This window comes from Anser anser (genome assembly GCF_964211835.1).
Source record: "Anser anser genome assembly, chromosome: 23".
Lineage (NCBI taxonomy): Eukaryota > Metazoa > Chordata > Aves > Anseriformes > Anatidae > Anser > Anser anser.
Genome location: NC_139744.1, coordinates 5,617,405 through 5,639,848, shown reverse-complemented (window position 1 = coordinate 5,639,848; position 22,444 = coordinate 5,617,405). Strand labels below are relative to the sequence as shown.

General features: G+C 65.0%; 2 protein-coding genes across 3 annotated transcripts; both read left to right on the top strand.

The window, feature by feature from the left end:
• The first annotated feature begins 228 nt into the window (after positions 1-228).
• C1QL1 (complement C1q like 1) lies at positions 229-7,159 on the top strand. 2 transcript variants are annotated; one of them, XM_083808947.1, is made up of 2 exons: positions 229-943; positions 6,400-7,159. In XM_083808947.1, exons 1-2 carry the CDS (start codon positions 380-382, stop codon positions 6,577-6,579), a joined length of 744 nt encoding a protein of 247 aa, XP_083665073.1. In that variant the 5' UTR covers positions 229-379; the 3' UTR covers positions 6,580-7,159. The 2 variants fall into 2 exon arrangements, with proteins under 2 accessions (XP_083665073.1, XP_083665072.1); XM_083808946.1 differs by lacking the exon at positions 6,400-7,159 and adding an exon at positions 2,596-6,388 and having other exon boundaries at positions 255-943.
• Positions 7,160-7,906: 747 nt separating this feature from the next.
• On the top strand, positions 7,907-21,917 carry KIF18B (kinesin family member 18B). Its single transcript, XM_083808924.1, has 16 exons — positions 7,907-8,231; positions 8,684-9,033; positions 10,678-10,835; positions 11,344-11,448; positions 11,707-11,817; positions 13,380-13,577; positions 13,810-13,986; positions 14,347-14,421; positions 14,616-14,728; positions 15,054-15,174; positions 15,427-15,542; positions 16,361-16,575; positions 17,361-17,931; positions 18,636-18,731; positions 18,910-19,001; positions 19,280-21,917. The coding sequence occupies exons 2-16, from the start codon at positions 8,718-8,720 to the stop codon at positions 19,390-19,392; spliced, it is 2,577 nt and encodes an 858-aa protein (XP_083665050.1). The 5' UTR covers positions 7,907-8,231; positions 8,684-8,717; the 3' UTR covers positions 19,393-21,917.
• The last annotated feature ends 527 nt before the right edge of the window (positions 21,918-22,444 follow it).

Below are 22,444 nucleotides of genomic sequence, written 5' to 3'. Positions count from 1 at the left end.
AGGGAACGGGCGTGTTCACCGCCGGGCTGGGCGTGTCCACAGCCGCTGGGGGCGTGTCCGTGGGCGGGAGGGGGCGTGTCCAGGGCGCGAGGTGGGCGTGGTCTCCCCGCAGGGGGCGTGGCTTCCCGGGAGGGGGCGTGTCCGGGGCGGGCGGGCGCGGGGCGCACCGGAGCCAGCGGAGCGGAGCGGAACGGAGCGGCCGCCGCCGAGCCCCGCCGCCGCCTCCCTGCCCGCCGCCGCCGCCGCCGCCGCCCTGCCCGCCGCCGCCTCGCCCCCCCCCGCCGGCACCATTCCCCCCGGCGGGCGGCAGCGCGCCCCGGCCGGGCGGCGGCTCAGCCTCGGCCGCAAAACTTTGCTGGCGGCCGCGGCGGGCGTGGTGATGGTGCTGGTGCTGGTGGTGCTCATCCCGGTGCTGGTCAGCTCGGCGGGCGCCGACGGCCGCTACGAGATGCTGGGCACCTGCCGCATGGTCTGCGAGCCCTACGGCACCGCCGGGCCGCTGGGCGAGCGGGGCCCCCTCCCGCCGCCCTCCACCTTGGTGCAGGGTCCCCAGGGCAAACCGGGCCGGCCGGGCAAGCCGGGCCCGCCGGGCCCCCCCGGGGAACCGGGGCCGCCGGGGGCTGCGGGGCCGCCGGGGGCGCGGGGCGAGGCGGGGCGGCCGGGACCCCCCGGGCTGCCGGGGCCGGGGGCCACGGGGGCGGTGAGCACGGCCACGTACAGCACGGTGCCGCGCGTCGCCTTCTACGCCGGCCTCAAGAACCCGCACGAGGGCTACGAGATCCTCAAGTTCGACGACGTGGTCACCAACCTGGGCAACAGCTACGACGCCGCCTCGGGCAAGTTCACCTGCGCCATCCCCGGCACCTACTTCTTCACCTACCACGTCCTCATGCGCGGCGGCGACGGCACCAGCATGTGGGCCGACCTCTGCAAGAACGGCCAGGTAAGGGCCGGCCGCCGCGCCGGGCTGCGCGCTGCAGGGACCGGAGCTGCTGCCGCCTCCCTCGCCCTGCAGAAGGGCTCTGGGGCCTCCCCGGGGTGCCCTGACCTTCCCCCGGCCCTGGAGGTGCAGCCCGGCAGTGCCCTGCCCGCCTCCTGCTAGCAGCAGCGCGCTCCGGGTGCACCCTCGGGGTGCCCTGCCCTTCTCCCAGCCCCGGGGACGTGCTCTGCATCCCCCCCGGGGTGCCCTCTCCTTCTCCCAGCTCCGGGGATGCGCTCCGGGAGCACCCTGAGGTGCCCCGTTTTCCTCTCCCACCCGGAGATGTGCCCTGGGTGCCCCCCCGGGGTGCTCTCTCCTCCTCCCAGCCCCACAAACAAGGCTCTGGATGCCCCATCCTTTTCGCAGCGCAGGAGATGTGCTCTGCCCGTGCACCCAGGGGGCCCCGATGTGGCCCCGGGGGTCCTCTGGGTCCTTTTCTTGGCCCTGCAGATGTGCCCTGCCATGCCTTCGGGGTGTCCTCGTGGTCTCCTGCCATGTCCCTGAGGTCCCTTGTCCTCCCCAGCCATGCCAGCATCCCCATGGGCCATGCAGGCTGCCCTACCCTGGGGACTCCTCCGCAGGGACAGCATCTGCAGTGGCCTCGAGGGGGGCACCGAGCGGGCTGCGCAGCCCCTGCCCCGCATCCTGGGCACCACAACCCTGGAGCCGGGTCCGCAGCGCCCGGCACCTGTTTTGGGAGAGATGTCCCTATCTGCGGCCGGCTGCGCAGCCACGCACCCGTGGGACATCCTGCCTGCCCTGGGGACAGCCCCTGGGGCACCCTGGGCGACCCAAGGATGGGACTGGCTTCCTGGTGCTGGTGCCTCCCCCCGGTGCTGGTGGCCCCCCCATGCTGAAGGGCAGCTCGGGGTTTGGTGGTCCCTGCGTCACCCTTGAAGGGCATCTGCGCAATGGGGAGGGGGGGGCAGAGGCTGGCCCTGGCCCTGCCACCCCTGCCCTCCGGCAGCCCCCGCAGCCCTCTCCGTCCCCAAATCCTCCAAATTCTGAGACGCCCCTGAGCACCATCCCCGAGGTTTTCGGGTGATGCCCGAAACGGCGCCTCTTCCCCCCGCCGTTCCCCCACCCGCGACTCGAGGCACAGATCCTCAGCCTTCGCTGGAGCCTTGGCTGTCACACTCGAAATGTCACCCGAGCTGAATTTCCTCCGGTGTCACCGTGGCGGCTGCGGCACGGTCGTGCTGCCGCGGCCGGGATCCATCCCCGGGGAAGGACGGGCAGGGAATCGCGGCAGCGCTGCCGCTCCCCTCGGCTCCTGCCCGCCGTTGCTTTTGCCGTTTTATCTTCCCCCCACGCGAAGCCCCGCTCCTGGCACCCTGATGCACTTCAGCGCGCACCCGAGTTTAAGCCTCCAGGCTGCCAGATTAAGCCTAGAGTGAGTTATGAACCCAAAATCATCCTCGGGCTGTGATCGCTGGGGAGCCGAGCACCCCCGGCACAGCCGCTGCGCTCCAGCGCTTCGCTCCGAGAAGCTTCGGGCTCGGCAGGGCAGGAGCCCCCAGCATCTTAACCGGGGCTGCTGTGACCGAACAGTTGGATTTTTCTTTTAGTTGTTTTTTTTTTTTTTCCCTCCCTTCGCTTGCACCTGCTTTTCGCAGCCCCAAACTGGGGGATCGCGGCGATGCCTGAGCGCACCGGGTGCTTTTCCCCGTGGCAACGACTTGGAGCATCACCCGCGTGGCGTCCCCTGCTCGCGGGGTGAGCATCTCCCACGGCACCTGGATGGCTTGTTCCTTCCCTAAGAAGCCCACGCAGCATTCGGGAACCCGACCCCCCCCCAAAAACGAGCTGGAAGGGGGGGGGGGCACGACCACCCCATCCCTTTCTGCATCCTCGCCGTTCAAAGCTCGGGGCACCGGGGCAAGCGTGAGCCTCCGGTGAACCGCGGGGCCCACGCGCCGTGGGCTTGTGCCGGCGCGGCGAGGCGCTAACAGATGCGTTTCCAGAAGCTACAAAGCCCCTGTCAAGAGTAAATAAAATCAGCCGGGCGTGCGCCTGCAATACAGCTTAATCATCGTAACGGCGATCCTCGTCGGGCGCCTGAATCGCAGCCATCTCCACGCGCCGGGTACTAATTACCAACAAGATATCACCGCTCAAATATTTATAAATAAGCAGCTCGGGAGGTGGCTGAGTGCTTTGGGCGGGAGGGAGGGCTGGCACGGGGCTGGAGCGGAGGGAGTTTAAAAAGGTACCAAAAAAAAACACGTATGAAAAAGCAGAGGAATTGGGCTTTCGGCTCTGGAAACACAGCCCTGTGGGAGCGAGGCGATGCTCAGCCGGCCCGGGGTGCGCAGGGATGAGGGGGCTGCACCCCGGGGGGGTCGGGGGGGCACCCACTGAGCACCCCTGGGCGCAGGGGCCGGGGGCACCGCGGTGCCTTTCGGGCTTTTGTTGCTGCCGGGGCTGCGTGGGGCGAGCCGGCGCCGGCAGCGTCCCCGCGGGAAGGCTGCAGATCACCAGATCACCCTCGGACTCCTCTGCAGTCCTCGTGCCCGGCTCGGTGACCTGCTCCTCGCAGAGGTGACGCCCCGGGGGACGCGGTTGGCTTCCCCGTGAACAAATGTCGCTCGCGGCATCGGCCGAGCCCCCAGCCCCAGCCCCAGCGGGAGCCCCCGCGTTATTTTTGCGCAGGAATAAGCTGCGGGGCGGCGAGCGCTGGAGGATGCTGCGGTTTGGTGCAGCCCCGGCCCCTCCGGCCCCATCCGTCCCGGGGGGCGCACGCCATCCCCCCCGGCCCCCGCTCTGCTCCCACGTCAGCCCCGGCCCCGGGGAGCGCGAGGTCCCGCAGCCCATCGCCCCCGCACCGCCGCCCCGGTGCTCGAGTTAATGAGAGCCAGGGGAGCCCCGGCGCCGGGAGGGAGCAGCTCCTGATGATTAATTAGCATTAATTATTCTTATTTGTATTAGCTTGTAGCCGTTCCGGTGAGCGGCGAGGAGGGAGCGGGGCGACGAGTTGGTCTTTGGGAGAAAGGCAAGCGGTCGGGACGGGCGGGCGGCCGGGGCGGCTCGGTTGGGTTGAAGCTGGGTGGTGGTGGGAGCGCGGCCCCGCGGCGCAGGGGTGCCACCACCGCCTCGTCCCAGCCTGTCCTGTCCCCGCGGTGGGTCTGGAGGTGCCACCCGGGTGCGGGAGCGGATGTCACCACGGCGTCACCGTCGCAGGGCGAGGGCCGTCCTCGTTTTGTAGGGCTGTGCCACGTCCCCTGGGGTCGCAGCAGGTTTGGGATGGGATTGGGGACCCCGGTCCCTTGCGGCTGGCAGCAGGTGGCGGTGCAGGTGAGTGTCCTGGTGCAGGCACCATCCCCAGCTGGCCGTGTGGCTGTGACAAGTGATGGCTGGGCTGCAGTGGAGCCGACGGCGGTGAGAGCAGGGTGCAGGTGACTCCGTGGGCACCACGGGGACAGCACGGGGACTGTCCCCAAGGTGGGACAGAGGGAGACGTGTCCGTGGGTCTGCAGGGACGTGGGCACCCGCTGCGCCCTGGGGAGCCCAGATGCGCCCAAGGGCAGCGCGTTTGGTCCCAGGCACGTGCCGGAGGGACCGGTGTCCCCAAACACCCCGTGACGTCCTTCCATGGTGGGGGACAACAGGGGACGGGGCATGGGGCTGCGATGGCTGCAGTGGCCGGGCTTTGTGGGCAATGGGCTGCCTGCATCCCGTGGGTGCAGCCTGCCACCGGGGGGGACTATTCCCAGCCTTAGGGTCACTTGGGTTGGTGACAGCGGCCAGCCCCCCCCGCTGGGTGCCATGTCCCCATTTTGAGCTGCTTCTCCCTTCCCACCCCCTCTCTAGGGGCTGCGCTCTTCCCCAGGGCAGTGCCGTGGGGAAACTGAGGCACGGAGCAGCGCTTGGCCGCCTGTGCCGCCCCGGTGTGCCCTGCTCCCTGTGTCCCCCGTGGTCATGGGGACGAGGCCGTCGGGACGACGTGGTGGCACCCCCTCCTCCCCTGCCGCCGCGGAGCCGGGAGCTGCTCAGCCCGGCCCCGGCGCTGCCATTTATCTTCCCTGGTTAGCGAGGAGGGCTGGCGGGCGCGCGGTGACGAGGCGGCCCCTTAACGAGGGAAGACGGATGGCACCGCGCGGCTCCCGCTGCAGCGGGGACAGGGCTGGGGGGGGGGGGGGGTGGCAGAGCCAAGTGGCTCTTCCTGCTTCCCCTTTCCCTCTGCTGCTTCCCACCCTCCTCTTCCTCACCACAGCCCACGGGGCGCGGTGGCAGCGTGTGGCCAGCCGCCAGCGTCCCCCGGGGAGCGGGGTGCTGCACCCGAGAGTCCCCCCCCCTCCCCGGGATGGGGGTGCTTGTAAGCTGCATGGTGCCACGTGGTGGGGTGGAAATGGGGTGACTTTTAGCGTGGTGACGGTGCTGGTGCTCGCGACGGCACGAGGGGTGTCTGCGTGTGTGAGAGCGACCCCCGTGGGACTGTGCTGGGCCATCAGTAGGTTCCAGAATGAACAGCTCCTGACTGGTGGGGTTCTTCGCTCCCGCAGGCTGGAGAGACGCCGCTGCCTCGGCTGCGCTGCCTTTACCCCCGGAGGCTTTTGGGGGTGGCCTTGCTGTGTCCCCAGGGGGTGGCCACGACCCTTGGCTGTGGGTGCCACGGGTGCCTCCCTCCTCCTGCCACCAGTTTGGGGCCCCGCAGCTGCTCAGCAGAGCCTCCCCGACCAGCGCCAGCCAATTTAGAGCCCATTCTTGTCAGTTATAATTAGGAGCCACTTCTCCCCGGTGCATCGCTTTGTATTTCACACGGGATTTTACCTGCCGTCTTGTCACTGTCACCCGGCGCTGTGAGATCTCGCTGCAAGGCTCCGGCGCCGGCTTAGATTTGATTACCCAAATAATTCCGTATCAGCAGCAGGCTCCAGCCGCGGCGCTGCTTCTCCAGGAGGTTTTGCGTCTGCTGGGCAGGCGCGGGCTCTGCCGGGTCCTCACTCGGGGGCAGCTGTTGATGTGAGCATCCCCTCCTGCCCCACACCCGAGCTGTGGCCCCGTGTCCGAGCCTGCCGGGCTGGGAGAGCCTCAGGGGGCTGCCGGGTGCCACCGTGGTGGCAGAGCCCTGCCAATGTCCCCATGCCGGCGCTGTCTCCTCGGTCTGGGTCCCGGTCACCCGTGGGTGTGGGTGTGAGGCAGCCTGGAGGGAGTGGGAACCGTGCCCCCAGGCACCCATGGGTATCCCACGGGCGTGCAGGAGCCGTTTGCAGCTGCAGACGAGCAGCAGCAGCACAGAAGCTGCTCTTCTGCATCCCCCGCAGCCGGGGCTGAGGCAGGGCCATCAGGACGCGGGGCTGATGCCGGGGCTGGGTGCCCCTCGGGGTTGCAGAACGTGGGGTCAAGACGGGGACGTGGGGACCCACGGGTGAGGGAGGGACGCGGGATGCAGCCAGGCTAATGCCGTGTCCCCTGCGCAGGTGCGGGCCAGCGCCATCGCGCAGGACGCGGACCAGAACTACGACTACGCCAGCAACAGCGTCATCCTGCACCTGGACGCGGGTGACGAGGTCTTCATCAAGCTGGACGGGGGCAAAGCCCACGGCGGCAACAACAACAAGTACAGCACCTTCTCGGGCTTCATCATCTACTCGGACTGAGCCTGGACCCGCGGCATCGCCCCGCGGCCGTCCAGCCCCACGGCACCTCCCCACGGCACCCCCCGACGCCCACCCAGCCCCACGGCACCCCTCTGCCATGGTTCGGACCCATGGGATCCCCGTCCTCCGTCCAGCCCCACGGCATCCCCCCAACTGCTGTGCAGCCCCGTGGCCACCCCCTGCTGCTGTCCAGCCCCATGGCGTCCCCTTGCTGCTGTCCAGCCCCGCGGTGTCCCCCCCGCTGAGGTCCAGGACGTCCACCCCGGCTGGCTGTGGGGCCCCAAAACCCCGCTTCCCCACCACCCGCTCACCCCGCCGCTGCTAATTCGGGGCTGGGGGAGCGGAGGGGCAGCGGGCAGGCAGGAGCCGGGGGAAGCCCTGCGCTGCCCCTTCCCGCCCCGCGTCCCCTGGCTGTGACCCGCTTGGCCCCACGGTCCCCGCTGCGGGCGCGCCGGGCTGTGTATATGTACAGGATGCGCAGCTGTCCTACGGGTGCCCCCGCCCCGCACCGGGGCTGTGCCGGGGGGGCCACCGCTGCCCGGTCCCGGGCGACTCCATGGTAAAGCAGAGCTGTGACCTCTCCCCGTGTGCTGTCTTTGTCCCCGCGTCGGGCACAGCCAGTGTCCCCAGCCCTGGGGACGGCGTCCCGTGGGCTCGTGGCCTTCCTGGGCACACCAAGAGCCCAGCAGAAGGAAATGGGGGCACCAGGAGGGGCCCACACCCGCTTTGGGTGGCAGCTGCCTGTCCCCAGGTGCCGGTGTCCCCATCGGAGCGTGGCTGGGGGTGACGCGGCGATGCCACCAAGGTGTCCCCAGAGGGTCCTGCCCAGAGGCAGGGTCCTGCCTGTCCCCTTGGGGGGGCTGCCAGCAGGTGTGACCCCTCAGGGGCTCGCTGTCCCCATGGTGGGGTCCCACAGGAGTGCAGGGACGCGGTGACAGGACGCGGTGACAGGACGCGGTGACACCTCTCGAGAGGTGGCACCGGGCGTGGGGACATTGCCTGGTGGCCCCTGGGGACACGGGGTGGCTGTGGCGACGGGCTGGGGACCCCCCACGCAACTTTCTCAGCCCCGGTGAGCCGGGAGGGGAGGCGGGGAGCGGCGATCCGGGGCTGCCGCCTGGGGAAGGGGCGGCCGGGACGACCACCGCCCGCCCCCAGCCCCCGGCCCCGGCAGCGCCCCCGGGACCCCGACATGGCGGCGGCCCGCGCCCGCCGGGACGGGGCACGGCGGGACTACAGCTCCCGTGAGGCCTCGCGCGGGAGGGAGGGGGGCACGTGGTGCGGGGGAGCCAATGGGAGGCGGCGGAGCGAGCGGTCAATCGGGAGGGCGGGCGGCGGTTGCCGGGTGGTTTGAACGCGGAGGAACGGAAGCGGCGGTTGAGTGGGGCGGAGGGGGCCGGGGGCCGTGCGGGGCCCCAAGTGGGGCCCCAAGTGGGGCCCCAAGTGGGGCTGTAGGGCCCGAAAGGGTCGGTGTGGGGCCCTAAAGGGTCTGTACAGAGCCCAAAGAAGGTCTGTGGGGCCCCAACGGGTCGTCACAGTGCACAAAGGGGTGGGTATCGGGCCCCAAACAGGGGCTATAGGGCACAAAAGCGGTCGTTATAGGGCACGGAGGGGCCATAAAGCCTCAAGGCGCCGGTATAACTCCTAAAACGGTAAGTATGGGGCCCCAGGGGTTGGTATAGTGTCAGAAGAGGTCAGGATAGGGCTCAAAGGGGGCTATAGGACCCTGAGGGACTGGCATAGGGCCCGATGAGGGGGGCTATAGGGCCCTACAGGGGGCCATATATATATATGTATTTGTATTCAGGCCCTATATATAGGGCCTGAAGTGGTCAGTATAGGGCCCAAAGCAGGGGGCTAGGGGTGTGGGGGTCGTAGGGCCCCTGTGGAAGGGTCCGTTAGGGCCCTGGAGGGAGGGAACAGGGCACAGGAGGGGCAGATCCTATAGCGCCCTCGGGGGGTTTAGGCCCCAGCTGTGTGAGCAGGGGCACGGGGGGGGGGGTGGCATTGATGGGGAGGAATTTGGGGAGGTGGGAGCTGGGGCTCCCGTGTGGGGGTCCCCCCGCTCCGGCTCAGCCCCGGGGCTGACCCCTTTCCCCCACAGTGTGTGGTCCCTGGGCTGTATCCTGCCGAGCTCCATGGCGCTGGAATCCCCGCCCGAGGAGGGCACCGTGGCCGTCGTGGTGCGCGTGCGGCCCCCCACCGCCTGCGAGCGGGAGAGGGCGGCGCACACCGTGCTGCACGTCGTCGACCAGCACATCCTCGTCTTCGACCCCGAGGAGCCCAGCGGCCCCCCCGGCGCCGCGCTGCCCGGCCGCGGGGCCAAGAACCGGGGCAAGGACCTGAAGTTCGTCTTCGACCGGGTTTTCGGGGAGGGGGCCACGCAGGAGGAGGTGTTCCAGCACACCACGCGGGAGGTGTTGGACAGCGTCCTCAATGGCTACAACTGCTCCGGTAAGGCCTGGCCGCCGCCTCCGTCCCATCTGCTGCTCAGCAGAGCCAGGATGTGGCCCTCGTGCTGCCGGTCGCCACACGGGGACGTCCCCAAGGGGGCAGGTGGCTGCTGCTCTCTTCTCACACCTTGAGTTTTTGGTGCTAGTGGGATACCCCGAGCAGTTAGAGAGGGATTGGGTCGTACGGCAGTGGTGCAGGAGCAAAGAGCCTTAAAACCACAAGTGGCGATGAGCTGGGGGTGGTTGGGGGTGCGGACTGGGGTGTTCCTGGCACAAAAGCGTTGACTGGACTCCTCAGGTCAACGAGGAGAAATGAAATATGAGGTGCAGCGGGAGACAGTTTGTGGAGCAGGGGGGTTGGGTGCTGCCGACGGCCGGAGCAAGCTGCGGACACAGCAAGCCACGTGCTGCGTGGGCGACAGGAGTCGTGTGCGACCGAGGCACGACTGTCCTGCTCTCAGGGGCAGCAGCCAGGGCTCTGGTCCCTTTTGGGGCCGCAGTCAGCAGAGCTGTGAGGGCCACGATGGTGCTCAGTGCTTTAGGAGATGCAATGTGTTGAAGGGAAATGGGCACTGCTGTAGGAAATGAGATCGGGCAGGCGTTTTCCAGGCATTTGTGGCGTTCTGGGGGAAGGCAACCCGTGCTGGGGCTGGAACAGCAGCAGGAGATGGAGCGGGTTCACAGTGCAAAGGCCGCTTTGGTTTTGCCGTCCTTTCCCATCCCAAAAGGCTGCGATGGGCAGAGCCGTTACCCCCCCAGCGGTGCTTGGGGGGGTACACTGAGCGTCAGAGCAGGAGGCCAGGTGAGGCGCACGCGTGTCGGGGCGCTCGGGGGCTGCTGTGCCCCTCGCACGTCTCCCAGGCTGGTAGCACATAAAGACCGGCTCTGCAAGCTCCTCGCCCGACGCTGCAGATCCTCGTGCCGTTCGCGGGCTGTCAGAGGAGCGGCATAACGAGCATGTCACTGCCGCAAGGCAGGCGCCGGGCGGGAGACGACGGCTCTCCTGTCTCATCATGTGCCGGGCTGGGCACCGGGACCGGAGGATGCTATTCCTGGCTCCTCGGCGAGCCGCTGAAGGCTGCCTCTGTCACCGTGCCCACCTGGCAGGCATGTCTTGAGTCTCTATCTGCATAAAATAAACCCCGGATCCTCGAATGAGACATTCACAAAGCACAGAGTGTCGCTAATGGGGAGAAGGGCTGAGGCTCTCTAGATTAGTGTGTCCTGCTCTGATGTTAATGCTTCAGAAATGGTGTTGAAAGACTGGGGTTAAAAATGAGATGAATTGCAAGGTCTGGAAAAAGAAACACCTCCCAGTGAGAGGCAGGGAGCTGGGGCTGCTCAGCTTGTTAAAGGGAGGGTTAAAGGGTGACTCGAGTATGGCCTCAAAGTGTCTAAATGGGTGACGGTTTGGGGACTCGTTCTGTCTTTATCTGCTAAATTAGAGATGCTGACAGCTGAAACTAGAAAGGAATTGCACTAGAGGATAGTGCAGACAGTGCTGAGGATAATTAACTATTGAACCGCTCTGCCTGGTCCCTACGAAGGCAGGGAGTGACCCCAGCCCTGCTGCAGGGGCTGTTGTAGGAACGTTGCGCGGCTCCTGGTAACGACAGCTTCAAACGTCCGCCCTTCCTCTCCCCAGTGTTCGCTTACGGTGCGACGGGAGCGGGGAAAACCTACACCATGCTGGGCTCGGAGCAGAGCCCCGGCATCATGTACCTCACCATGGTGGAGCTGTACAAGAGGATCGAAGCCAGGAAGGACGAGAAGAGCTGCGAGGTGCTCGTCTCCTACCAGGAGGTACGCCGTGCCCGAGCCGCGTCCCCTCCTGCCTCCGGGGCACCCCTGCTACCAGTCGGGGCTGGCGCAGACCCCCGCGGGCCACACCAAGTGCCCCCGGTGCCCAGAGAGCTGCGCCCCAGCTGGAACCAGGCTCACCTGGGTGAACTGGGGCTGCTGGTTCCTCCCTGCCTCTCCCCCATCTGGAGCCCGGGAAGTTTCTCTTGCTCGCTGACACGCCGCGGTGCCTGCGGTCTGCATAGCAATCTGCTCCTCCCGGCTCAGAGGGCCGCAGGGGAGCGGTGGCACGGTGACTTGCAAGCAAAGCCCTCGAGAGCCGTCCTCTGCATTTAGAGCACCCTCGGCTGCTCCGTGTTGCGCCTGGGAAGCGGCCTGCGGGGCGTCGCGGCGGGGGGGGGGCGGAGAGGGCGCGTCTGATCGGGTCGGGCGCGATCCCGATGCGCGGAGCTTGTCTCTGCTCCCTGCTGGGGAAGCAGACCTCAGCCTCACTGCGGGCTCCCCGCTCCAGGTCTACAACGAGCAGATTCACGACCTGCTGGAGCCCAAGGGCCCCTTGGCGATCCGGGAGGACCCGGAGAAAGGAGTCGTGGTCCAGGGCCTCTCCTTCCATCAGGTGGGTGTAAAAGATGGGCGCGGGTTCTGAGTAGTGCTGCAGCTAAACCAGTTCTGAAAACAAACGTATGGGAAGGCAGGGGTTGTGCTTTCTGTGCAGCTCCTAGCAGCAAACACGACCCCGAGCTGAAGCGAACCCCGCAGAGCAGTGGGTTGCCTTTCATCTGAGCTGTTGCCGTTGCTTGATGTCAGGCTGTCTCGGTGCCTGCGTAGGGGGCGCCCAGCCCGCTGATCCCTGCCTCTGTGTGTTCTCCTCCAGCCCAAATCGGCAGAGCAGCTCCTGGAGATGTTGGCCAACGGCAACAAAAACCGGACGCAGCACCCCACAGACGCCAACGCCAGCTCCTCCCGCTCACACGCGGTGTTCCAGGTGAGGGCTGCTGGCTGCCGTGTTGCTCAGGCTTTGTGCTGAGCGGGAGATAGGAAGCAAGCCCATGCTGGGCCTGGCGTAGCAGGGTCGCTATCGCTGCTCCTGGTGAATTGCAGGGAAAATCAAAACGGCCGTGGATCCCAAAAGAGAGGACACGGGGCTGGGCAGGCCTCTTAGCCTGCTCCGCACTGGGACAGAGTGTACTGGTCGTGCTGGTGGCTGCACCCCCCAGCCAGCAGTCCCAGCAGGTCCAGCCTGGTGTTACACCTCCCAGGGGCTGAAAATCCGCTCGATGCTTTCGCCTATTGCAGGCTGAGTGTGTGAGCTGTAGGGAGATGCACCCGAACCTGACCTAGAGCAAAGGGGACCTGCCTCGGGGCTGTGCCTCCCTGCAGGCAGCTGGGGGCAGGCATATTGTCTGCCCCGTCATCCCCCTCGGCTCTGAGCCAGGAGTTACGTTCCCTGCTCTGTAAGTTTGCTCCTGGTTCCTCGGCGCTCTCCCGCACAGACCTGCCGCTTGATTTCAATTCCAGCCAGGCCCTCCCCTGAATTAGCAGGGCCGTCACGGCTGCGTGGGGAGACTGAGGACTCTGACTGTAATTTCAGTGTGAACCTGGTGCCTTGCCCGTGGCTGCTTGCAGGGGAAGTCCAGGTGTCTGGATGGCTTCCCAGCCGGCTCCCCAGCTGGGCACGGCGGTGGGCGCTGGACTCCTGCCTGCTGCGAATCCATTAGCGGCGCTGGAAGCCTGCCCTCCCGCTGCCAGCTCTGCCTCCCGGCAGCCGGGGCAGGGGCCGCGGAGGGGCTGGGCTCCGCGTGAGGACGCGTGGCTGGTTGCCATCAGTGGCATCTCCAGCGTGGACGTCTCTCGGCCCGTGGCAGGCAGCTGGGCAGGGGGGCGAGCAGCCTGCTGAGGGCGTTATGGGGTGGTGGGAGAGGTGTCCGCTTCTCCTGGGGGATCTCTAGGCCTGCAGAAGGTGAAGCTGTGGAGCGGTGCTGCAGAGTCTCAGTGGCAAGTCCCGCCTTGCCCACATAAGCCAGGAACTGGGCTCAGCACTGAGAACCCCGCCTGAATGCTCCCAGGGACTGCGAGGCTGTGTGTGGGGGCTTGCAGCCCCTGTCAGGTTTGGGTTTCCCAGCCTATACCGTGGTGATCATCTTCCAGCATCCTTCTGGAGGCAAAATCCACAGTCAGATCTGGGGCCGAGGCTGAGATGCTGCAAGCGTTTCCCGGGTGGCACCGGGGCTCCCCGTCAGCTTTGCCCTTTGGGGATCCGACCAGCTGTACGCTGCTCCCGCACAAGGAAATGCTGATCATTTTCCATAGCTCTATCAATTCCTGTTTGATTCCTCCTGTGGCTTTGCTACCCGTGCCATCAGAGAGTCTTGGCTTGTCTTATCAGCGTGTAGGGATCCTCTTAGAACTCTGCCCCATCTCCTGGCCTTTGTAATCCATTTCACCATCCTTTTATACAAACTGACACCTTGTTCTGCGGGTGAAGCTGCCTCTGGTAACTTCACGTGCCCTGTTGAGCTGCAGCCTCACGGCTCTCTTTCTTCACAGATCTACGTGAAGCAGCAGGACCGTGTTGTCGGCCTCACTCAGGACCTGCAAGTATCCAAGATGAGCCTGATAGACCTTGCAGGCTCGGAGCGAGCTTCGGTCACCAACACCCGGGGAGAACGGCTCCGGGAAGGCGCCAATATCAACCGCTCGCTGCTGGCCCTCATCAACGTCATCAACGCGCTGGCTGACGCCAAGGTAAGGCTGTTCCCTGCATGGCCCCGCCGGGCTACGGCTCTGCAGGGCAGGTGGATGCGAGGGGTGTCCTTGAGTGCTAGGGCTGATGGTTCTGCTGCCGTGGTGGGGCCGGCAGCCTGGGCTGGGCTATGGAAAGTGCAGTGGGATGAGCGTGGCCGTGCCCTTGCGATGCAGAGCTTGGGGCTGAGTGCGCAGGTCCCAAAAGCTGAGCAGCCCCTTGATCTCGGTGCAGAGCAAGAAGACCCACATCCCGTACCGGGACAGCAAGCTCACGCGCTTGCTGAAGGACTCCATCGGAGGCAACTGCCGCACCGTCATGATTGCTGCCGTGAGTCCCTCCGCGCTGGCCTACGAGGACACCTACAACACGCTCAAGTACGCCAACCGGGCCAAGGAGATCAAGCTGTCGGTGAGGACCTCGTGACCTGCTGCGGTTTGGGGAGCTGCTGGGGACGGGTGGAAAGGAGCTGGGTTTTGCAACGTGCCCTGGTACGTGGGGTAGGTTACTAGGTGTCTCCGTGCTCCAGCCTGAGTTATCCACCCATGGGGGCTGCTCCGGGCAGGATGAAGCTGAGGATGCTGAGTGCCCGGTCTTGTGCTACAGCCCCTCAGCCCAGAGCCCAGAAGGGCTCGTGGCTGGGACAGCAGGTCCCTGAGCACAGATGGTGCCCGCTGCAGCCACCCGGGAGCGGGCTTTGCTCCGGCTCTGGCTGAGGGCTATGTGCTGCCCAGTGCTTCTTTAACCTCTCGCTCGTCCCTGTCTCTGCAGCTGAAGAGCAACGTCCTCAGCCTCGACTGCCACATCAGTAAATACCCTGTGATCTGTGAGCAGCTGAAAGCAGAGGTGAGGTGCTGGCAAGGAGGGAGGGCTCTGTCTTTAGCCGTGGTTTGCTTGGGCTGTGCGCCTCTGAGCTCCGTGGTCCTCTTTGAGCTGTGCGACAGTGCTGCCCACCGGGAAAGTGGCATCAGCCTCTCGGAGAGCTCTGAGCTCCCCGGGGTCACAGAGCCAGCTGTGAAGCAGCTGATCCCTCCCTGCAGGTGGCAGATCTGCGGGCGAAGCTCCGTGCCTACGAGGACGCCGCACGTGACGCGGAGAAGCAGCCGCCAGCACCACTGGCTGCCCCTAGCTGGAGCCCAGCGGGGTTGCCCAGGTGAGGTTGTGGGGCTGGCAAGGAATTGGGGCAGAGCTGCTGGGTCCTCCTGGCATCCCCTGTGCCAAGTAGGGCTGCGCAGCTTCAGAGCTGGTCAGAGCCCAGGTGTCAGCCCAGGAGCTTCTCCACCAGCGTGCGTCATCATCTTGACCATGTTGAGGTGTAGTTATGGGCCTGAGAGACCACAGCATGCAAGCCCCGAGGGAAGCTGGGCTGCAAAGGCCGCGTCTTGTCCTGGTTGATCCATGCCCAAACTTCTCAGTCAAATGTGATGGCTTTCTCAGTGGATCTTCTGTCTCAGTGACTTTCTCTCTGACTGCTGTAGGTTGGAGGAAGCTGTCCCGGAGACGTGCTCAGCCCTGGGTGTTCACGGGATGGGTGATGGAGGGCAGCAGGAGCTGGGAGCTGGACAGGCTGCTCAGCCACAGCTGGAACTGGAGGAGGAGGTGAGAGAAGGGGCGAGCAGCACGCAAGGGCTTGGCACAACAAGCTGGGGGCTCAGATACACTCGGGGCACAGCTGGTGCGCTAGGAGAAGGCAGGAGCTCAGCTGGTCTGCGCGGTCCTGCCTCAGTGTGAGCTGCATATTGCTAGCAAAACCCCTTAACCTCCCAGAAAACAGCTGTGGGGGATCAAACTCAGTTCAAATATGAACTAATCTTGGGCTAGAAGAGTTCTTACTTCTGGCTATTGCTTCAGGCTCCTGAGGAAACTCCTCTCAGGAGTCCCAGAGCAACCGATGGGACAGATCTCCAGCCAGGAACGAGGAAACCAAGCTGCCTTCTACAGAGTTTGTCCAGCAGCCAGACAGAAACGTGAGTGTCCTTGTGCTGCCCCCATGTGCCCCTTCCCCTTGTCTGCCTCTTGGCGCCATTTCCCGCGCAGGATGCGTTGTCCACCCTCCTGCTGCATGCAGCCATCCCAGGGACAGCCCACGCGGATGCAGGAGCAGGTTTCTGCTTGCAGATGGCTGCCGTGTGTGAAAGAACAGCTTTAGCTCGCGGGGATCTAATCCCATGGGATGATCTCCTGGAAATGCCATTTCCATGGACAGAGGGAGGTTTCCAGGCACAGCAGCTGCGGGAGCCTTAAGTGCAAATTGTCAGTCCTGAAATTACCTCTGCAAAGTCTTTCCTCCTGCCTTGGCTCCCCAAGGTCCTGCCCTGGCAGGGCTCCCGCGGCACCATCTGCTGATGTCTCTGCCCCAAGCATCTTGGCAGAACGAACCTCTCTAGAAAGGTCTCTTGAGGGAGGCTGGCCTCAACGTGTGCCTGGATCTCTGTCTGCCTCTATCCGAGCTAACGAGTGCCTGAAGCCTGGCAAAAAAGTGCACGGATGCTGTTGCGTTCCTTGTAACCACCAGGTGAACGCACACCTTGCGGCTCAGGTCCTCCGGTAGATGTACAGCTTTGGTACCTCACAGCCTCAAAGTTTGTCCGTCTTTGCCCAAACCTGTACTAATGGGTTCTGCCCCGCCTCGAGCAGGTCCCTGGGGTGCTGCTGGTGGTGCTGAGCCTCTGGTCTGGGTGACGCTGACCCAAGCTCACCTGTGAATTGGTTCTTGGGTCTGGATGCAGAGGAGCTGCCTTGGGCCAGGTCCATTCATCTGACACCATGTCCCGCTCTGTCCCAGGCTTGTGGCCGCTATCCTGAGCGTTGCCCGAAAGCAGTATTCCCTCCTGAAGGCTGCCAACCTCCTGACTCCTGACATGGTCTCTGAATTCGAGCAACTGGAGCGCCTGGTGCACCAGGAGGCTGGTGCAAGCCTGGAGCAAGCCCCGCTGCTGAATGGATCCGCAGATACCCACGGGGCCACCCCAGCCCAGAGGACGCGGCAGGGCTGTGATGGTGAGGGTTTGGGACAGTCGGTGCTGTCCCCGGTCCCGTTCCTTGGGGCGCAGCGTGTGCTGGAGGGCTGCTTTGGAGGAGATGCTTGTGAGAGGGTGCAGCTCCCAGCCGTGGGCACAGGCTGAGAGCTGAGCTGAGTTTCCTCCTGACACGGTGCCTAGCGGGGAACTCCGAGAGCGGCTCCCAGCCATGCTCTGTCAAGCGTTTCAGGCCAGCCAGCATCTCTGGCAGCCCGGGGCACGGTAGGAGCAGTGAGCAGCACTTGTCCCGGGGGAGTTCAGCATGTGTGCACGAGTCAGCTTAAACGTGAGCGATATTTCTGGTCCACAAGACCACAGCAGCAGCTCGGATTCTCATCTTTTCTAGTCTTGTTTACTCCTTGGTATGTTTGCCCAAGTCAGCCCAGCTGTAGTCTGACAGCCTGTGTCTGAGCCGCGCTGAGCTCTTCCTCCACATCCTCAGTGCCACAGCAGGAACCCAGCAGTGAAGCTGTGGACTCTGCAGACCCCGTTTCTTAGGGACAGCTGGGGCACTGCCATGGGGCGTTTGTTTTGGAACCAGTCCAGTGCCTGTAGGTTGGCGAGACGTCGGGCTTTACACTGCCTCTCCCTCTGGGTTTCGTGTGAGCATGGTTTGATGGCAAAACCTGCTGGCAAACCGCTGCTGTTGGGTTCATGGCTAGGGCTGGGCAGACACCTCGGAGCCGTGCCGGGGGCAGAAGGAGGTGCCGGGGATGCCTGGGACCCGCTGCGGGCAGGGCTGACTGTGTTCCTTCTCTCCTTTAGCCAGGGCAGCAGCCACCATGCCCGCTGCTGAGCCCAGCGTCCCCGTGACCAGGGCAGCTGTGCAGCGCTTGCAGCAGCTTGCTCCGCTCTCCAGTCCCGCTCTGGCAGCTCCTGGCCTGGTGAGGAAGAGGAGGAGGTCTGAGACGAGCAGTGCTTCCAGACGGGAAACTCCCCACAGCCTCAAAATGCAGGCGAAGCGCCAGAGGCAATCCTCCCCCCTGGGCCTACGGAAGGGCTCCAGGAGAGAACCGGAGGCTCCCGAGGCGATGCAGAGCCTGCGCACACCCTGCTTCAAAGACGCCAAATCCTCCCAGCTGCTGTCGAGTTGCACCCCCAGAATCAGCCCGCCGACAGTCACCAAAAGATGCGCGTCCCTGATGACATCGGCTGCCCAGAACTACTGCACCCCAACTGTCCTGGCTGGCCATGACCTGAACAAGACTTTTGACCTCTTTGAGGACAGCATTTCACCTGATGTGGCCAAGCCAGACACCTTCAACCTGCCCGAATTCCCCAGCTGCGAGAACGCCCAGTGCCTCTCAGACAAGCAGGGTGGCCCCTTCGTGCCCAGGTTAGTGCTGCTGCGCCCAGGCTCGTGGAAGGGCTGCCTGCATGGCTGGGGATTTCCCCCTCCCTGAGTTTGTTTTTTGGGTGAGCTGCACCCGCAGAGCCTTTGTGGATCCCCACAGCTGGGCTAGGAGGGAAGACAGGGCAGAAAACAGCCTGCAAGCAGTGGGCTGAGCCTGTGCATGAATTGCTTGCTCAGATATAAGAAGTATTCCAAAAAAATCTATTCCTCCTTTTCCTTTTTCCCTTTGGACTCAGAGAAGTATCCTCCAGGTGGCTTCTTGAGCCCCAAGTACTTCTTGGGAAGCAGGTGGGGCAGTGCCTCTCCCTAAGGAGAGGTCGGAGTGAGCAGCGGGGCTGTACAGTGTTGTCTTTATGGCCTGTGCTGCTGAACTGGGTGGCCGTCTGGAAAGAGGTTGGGGTGCCCTAGGTAACGTGGGAGACCTGAGGGAACATTTCCTGCAGGGGGCAGCTGGGGAAACTGAGGCGCAGGGGCTGGTGCGACCATGAGTGTCTCGGGGAGCAGTGGTGGTGGGGCAGCTGCCTCCTCCCGTGCAGATTTCTTGAGGCTTTAACCATGTTTAAATCACTTCCCCTATGAAACTGGGCTGCTCTCCTGGTTGTGTGTGGCTTCTGCTCCCTGCCTTGGTTGCCCCCCAGCAAGGTGGTCAGGCACCCCTGTGCTAACCCTCTCTTCCCTGGCTGCAGCGCCTCCGTCCCGGTGTTCGCCATGAGGGGCTCCTCCATCCCCAAGCCTTCCTCTGTCTCCAAAGCGTCGGCGCGGAAGTGGGGGCGAGCGGTGAGGTGAGACAACGGAGACGGGGGCCAGGAGCGCTCTGCGAGGGCTGCTGGCTGCTCCCCTCGGGGGCTTGGAGCCCCCTCCTTGCCTGCTGACAGCTGGGGAGGACGGGGGCCATCCACGTCTGCCCTGAGCCTGGGATTTAAGATGGCCATCCCTCTACGTCCCCTTTTTCTTTCACAGCACCGCTTCGTGCTCGCTGGGCGGGCTCCCGAGCCGAGTCGCCCAGCTCTCCAGCAGCAGCCAGAGGTCGGCGCAGCCCCTGCGCATCCCAGGTGAGCCCCGCTCCCAGCCAGGCGCCCCCCTTGTGAAGTTCAGGCTGCTGGGGGCAGAGTACCTGGCAGGGGTACGTCCGGTGCTGGTGGCAGTTGCTGTTCGGTGTTCGCTGCTTCCAGGCGCTGGCCTGAGCCTCAGGGGAGGGCAGCGGGTGCTTGCAGTGGGATATAAAGGGGGATGGAGCTGGCAGTGCTGGGATCCCCTTCAGGAGGGGGCCTGGCTTTCAGGTTTTGCCCCAGAGCTGCCTCATCGCCTCCTCTCCTGTTTCTCTCCTCAGAGCATCCTCAGGCTGGTCTCGGCTGGAAGGGCAAGCACAGCGCCAAGGAGCTGACAGCGCGCGGCAGCGCCTACCCTGCGCCCACACTGCAAGCCCCAAAACTCTTGTGCTGACGGCACCCGGCACGGCCCAGTCCTCTCCTGGGGGCCCAAACCCAGCTGCCAAAGTTCTTCCTCTGGGCCCCATCCTCTCCTTCCTGGCAGAAGGGCCACCTCCCCTGCCACCTGCAGTTGTCACCCCCCCGTCCCCTGCCTCCCTCCAGCTCCCCCCACTGGGGGGTCCCAGTTGCCTCCTGTGTTGCGTGTACTCTCCCTTGGCCCAGCGCCGCGTATTTTTGTAGCAGATGGATTATTATATATTATATTATATATATAGATGGATTATTATATATTATTATAGATAGATTATATATTATACTATATATTATATTTTGTATTATATTATACGTCTCAGCCCCTCTCTACTCTGCGCCAGGGTGTCGAGTGCTAACAGATGGGTGATGAGAAGAAATAACACATTTTTAATAAATCTTTAAGTTTAAAACCAGAGGGGCGAGGGGAGACATGTGGCTGCTTCTCCTCGCCTCCCCCTCGCTCAGGGAGCAGTGGTTGGGTTTTGGCTTCCTCCAAAGCGGGCCTGGAAAAGGCTCTGGCTCCCAGGGGCGGGCTCCCCGTGGCTTCCCCCTTTGGCCCCGTACCTTCAGCCCCATCTCCCATCTCTGCAGGGGCTGTGCCGGGGGCCGGCAGGTCCCTGCTGTGTGTCCTGGTGTGGGGATGAGGGCAGGTGGCAGCTGCTTGCCTGTCGCTTTGCTGAGTGCTCTCGGGGCCATTTCTGCCCCATCTTCCCCCTGCTCAAACTCCATCCCTGCCTCCTGCTGGGTCCCTTGCTCCTGCTGCCCGTGAGACCCCAGCTATGGGGCAGAGCTCGGAGCATCGCCCCTGCTGCTCTCCCCCTGTGCCCTGTCCTACTTCCCCACCCTGTCATGGCACCGCTGGGCCCCCTGACGCACCCCGGTGCCTGCTCCGGCTCCTCGGGGCCACCGGCAGTGGTGAGGGCACCGGCAGAGGTCACGGAAGCTGCGTGGGCTCCGGGCCAGGCGGCTGCGTTTAACCCGCGGCCCTCGGCCTGCTCCGGCAGCACCGTCCCGTGCAGGCTGCTCCCCGCGGGGACCGGGGTCACCAGCTCCTCCTGCCCTACTTTGCTCGCTGGCTGGCAGCCGCAGCTCTCGCCTTTGTCTTCTCGGAGGCTGGAAGCTTCTAATTAAAACTTCCAGCCCGCTCTGAGTTCGTTCCTCTCATTAAGAGGGGAGCGGGGAGGCGGGGGGAGAGCCCAGATCTGCATCGCCGCAGTGCCGGGAGTGACAGCTTTCCGCAAGAGGCAGCAGCGCTTTGATCCCGGCTGCGTAGGAGCTGGGAGAAAATAAATCTCCGGGGAGCTGAGCGGGGGCCGGCCGGGCACCCCGTGCCCCCCGCGCTCTCCCAGTGGGTTTGGGAAAGGCTGCAGGGACGCAGAGCCCCCCCCGGATGCATGTCCCCAGGGGTGTCCCTGTTCCGGCTGGCTGGGGACCGCAGGCAGCTCCCGGCACCTGTGGGGCGCGGATGTGCACCACAACGATTCCGTGGGTATAAAACCCGTCCCGATACCGGCGGCACCAAAGCGGGGACCCCCAGTGTGGGACCGGCATCAGGCTGGGAACAGGGAGTTGTGGGGCGTTAGGGGCAGTGGTGCCAAGAGGATGTCCCTGAGCACACCACCAGTGCCACCAGTGCCACCAGTGTATCTCCACAGCCCCTCTGGGACATGGCCCAGCGGGACCTGGCACCGTCCCCACCCGGCAGGCCGGGAGCTCTCCCGGCCATCGGCTGCCACCTAGCTGCCAGCCGCCCAGGCCTGTCCCCGCCACTGCAGTGTCCCCGGCCAGCACCCCAGGGACCCGCTGCCTCCGGCCACCCTCGATGCCACCACGTGTCCCTTACGTCCCCAGGTCCCCAAAACACCCTCCAACCCACGCCTTGCACCGCGGTCCCCACCGACGCTGCCTTGTCCCCAGGATGTCCCCAGGCCCCGTAACCCCACTTTATGGCCACGCCACAGCAGCTCACAAGGGCTGGGGTCGGCGGTGGCCCCGTGCCCATCACCGCTGCCTCGTGCCCCGCGTTTCCCGGCAGGGCCGCGCTCGCACAAAGCCCCCTCATTGCCATGCCGGGCCCGCGCCCGCCGGCACACAGAGCCCCTTTCACGCGGCCCTGGCACCCGGCCGCGGGGACCGGTGTGGGGAGAAAGCCCCCCCAGCCTCGGCCTTGGCGCACGTGTGAGCACCCCAATGAGGTCGGTGTGGGGGGGTGGCGGCGGGGGACAAGGCCATGCACATGTGTGTGCACGCGCAGCCGTGCCCACAGCAGGATGAGGCCCGGGGCTGGGAGCAGGACGCGGCGCCCTGAGCCCCAGCCAGGCCCCAGCGAGGGGCAGGCGCTGCCCAGCGCCTTTACAGCCCCACTGGGCTGGAACGGACTTGGGAGGCTTCAGCTGGCTAATTAAAAGCAGTTTTAATTAGCAGCCTACCTGCGCTGCCAGGCGTCCCGCGGGGTGCCTCAGCCGTGGGGAACGGGGCTGTGGCGCCTGGGTGCTCAGCCAGGGCTTGTCCTGGGGGGGTCAGCACAAGCAGTGTGAGCGTGGGTGTGTGGGTGTGTGGGTGTGTGGGTGTGGGTGTGGGTGTGGGTGTGTGTGCATGGCCTGGTGGGCGTGCACACGCTTGTGCACATATGTATCTGCACATATGGGGTGGCCGTGCACGTGCATGTCTGCACTGCACACTGTGTACGTGTGCTTGGGAGGATCAATGTGCGTGTGCACTGCTGAGGGTGTGCAACGTGCGCGTGTGTTCAGGGAAGCAGCACGTGTGTATCTGTGCACACTGTTGCACACGTGCAAGGGGAGCCATGCATGTGTGTAGCTACATTGCACGTGACGTGTGTGCACTTATGGGGGTGGACGTGCAGGTGCACCCCTGTGCACGTGTGCCTGGCCACGGATAGACGCGCGTGTGCGTATCTGTAGGTGCCCAAGGGGGGGAGTTGTGCGTGCATGTGGATGCCTTTTCACGGCTGTGTGCACGTCCATGTCCTGAAAAGGCTTTCACAGGCGTGCACATGTGGCTGCGTCTTT

Bases quoted from the DNA above. Each gene is read 5' to 3' on its own strand.
- C1QL1 (XM_083808947.1), top strand. From the start codon at position 380: ATGGTGCTGGTGCTGGTGGTGCTCATCCCGGTGCTGGTCAGCTCGGCG. The intron at 944-6,399 runs GTAAGGGCCGGC...TCCCCTGCGCAG, and splicing joins ACCTCTGCAAGAACGGCCAG to GTGCGGGCCAGCGCCATCGC.
- KIF18B (XM_083808924.1), top strand. From the start codon at position 8,718: ATGGCGCTGGAATCCCCGCCCGAGGAGGGCACCGTGGCCGTCGTGGTG. The intron at 11,818-13,379 runs GTGAGGGCTGCT...CTTTCTTCACAG, and splicing joins GCTCACACGCGGTGTTCCAG to ATCTACGTGAAGCAGCAGGA. The intron at 17,932-18,635 runs GTTAGTGCTGCT...CCCTGGCTGCAG, and splicing joins GGTGGCCCCTTCGTGCCCAG to CGCCTCCGTCCCGGTGTTCG.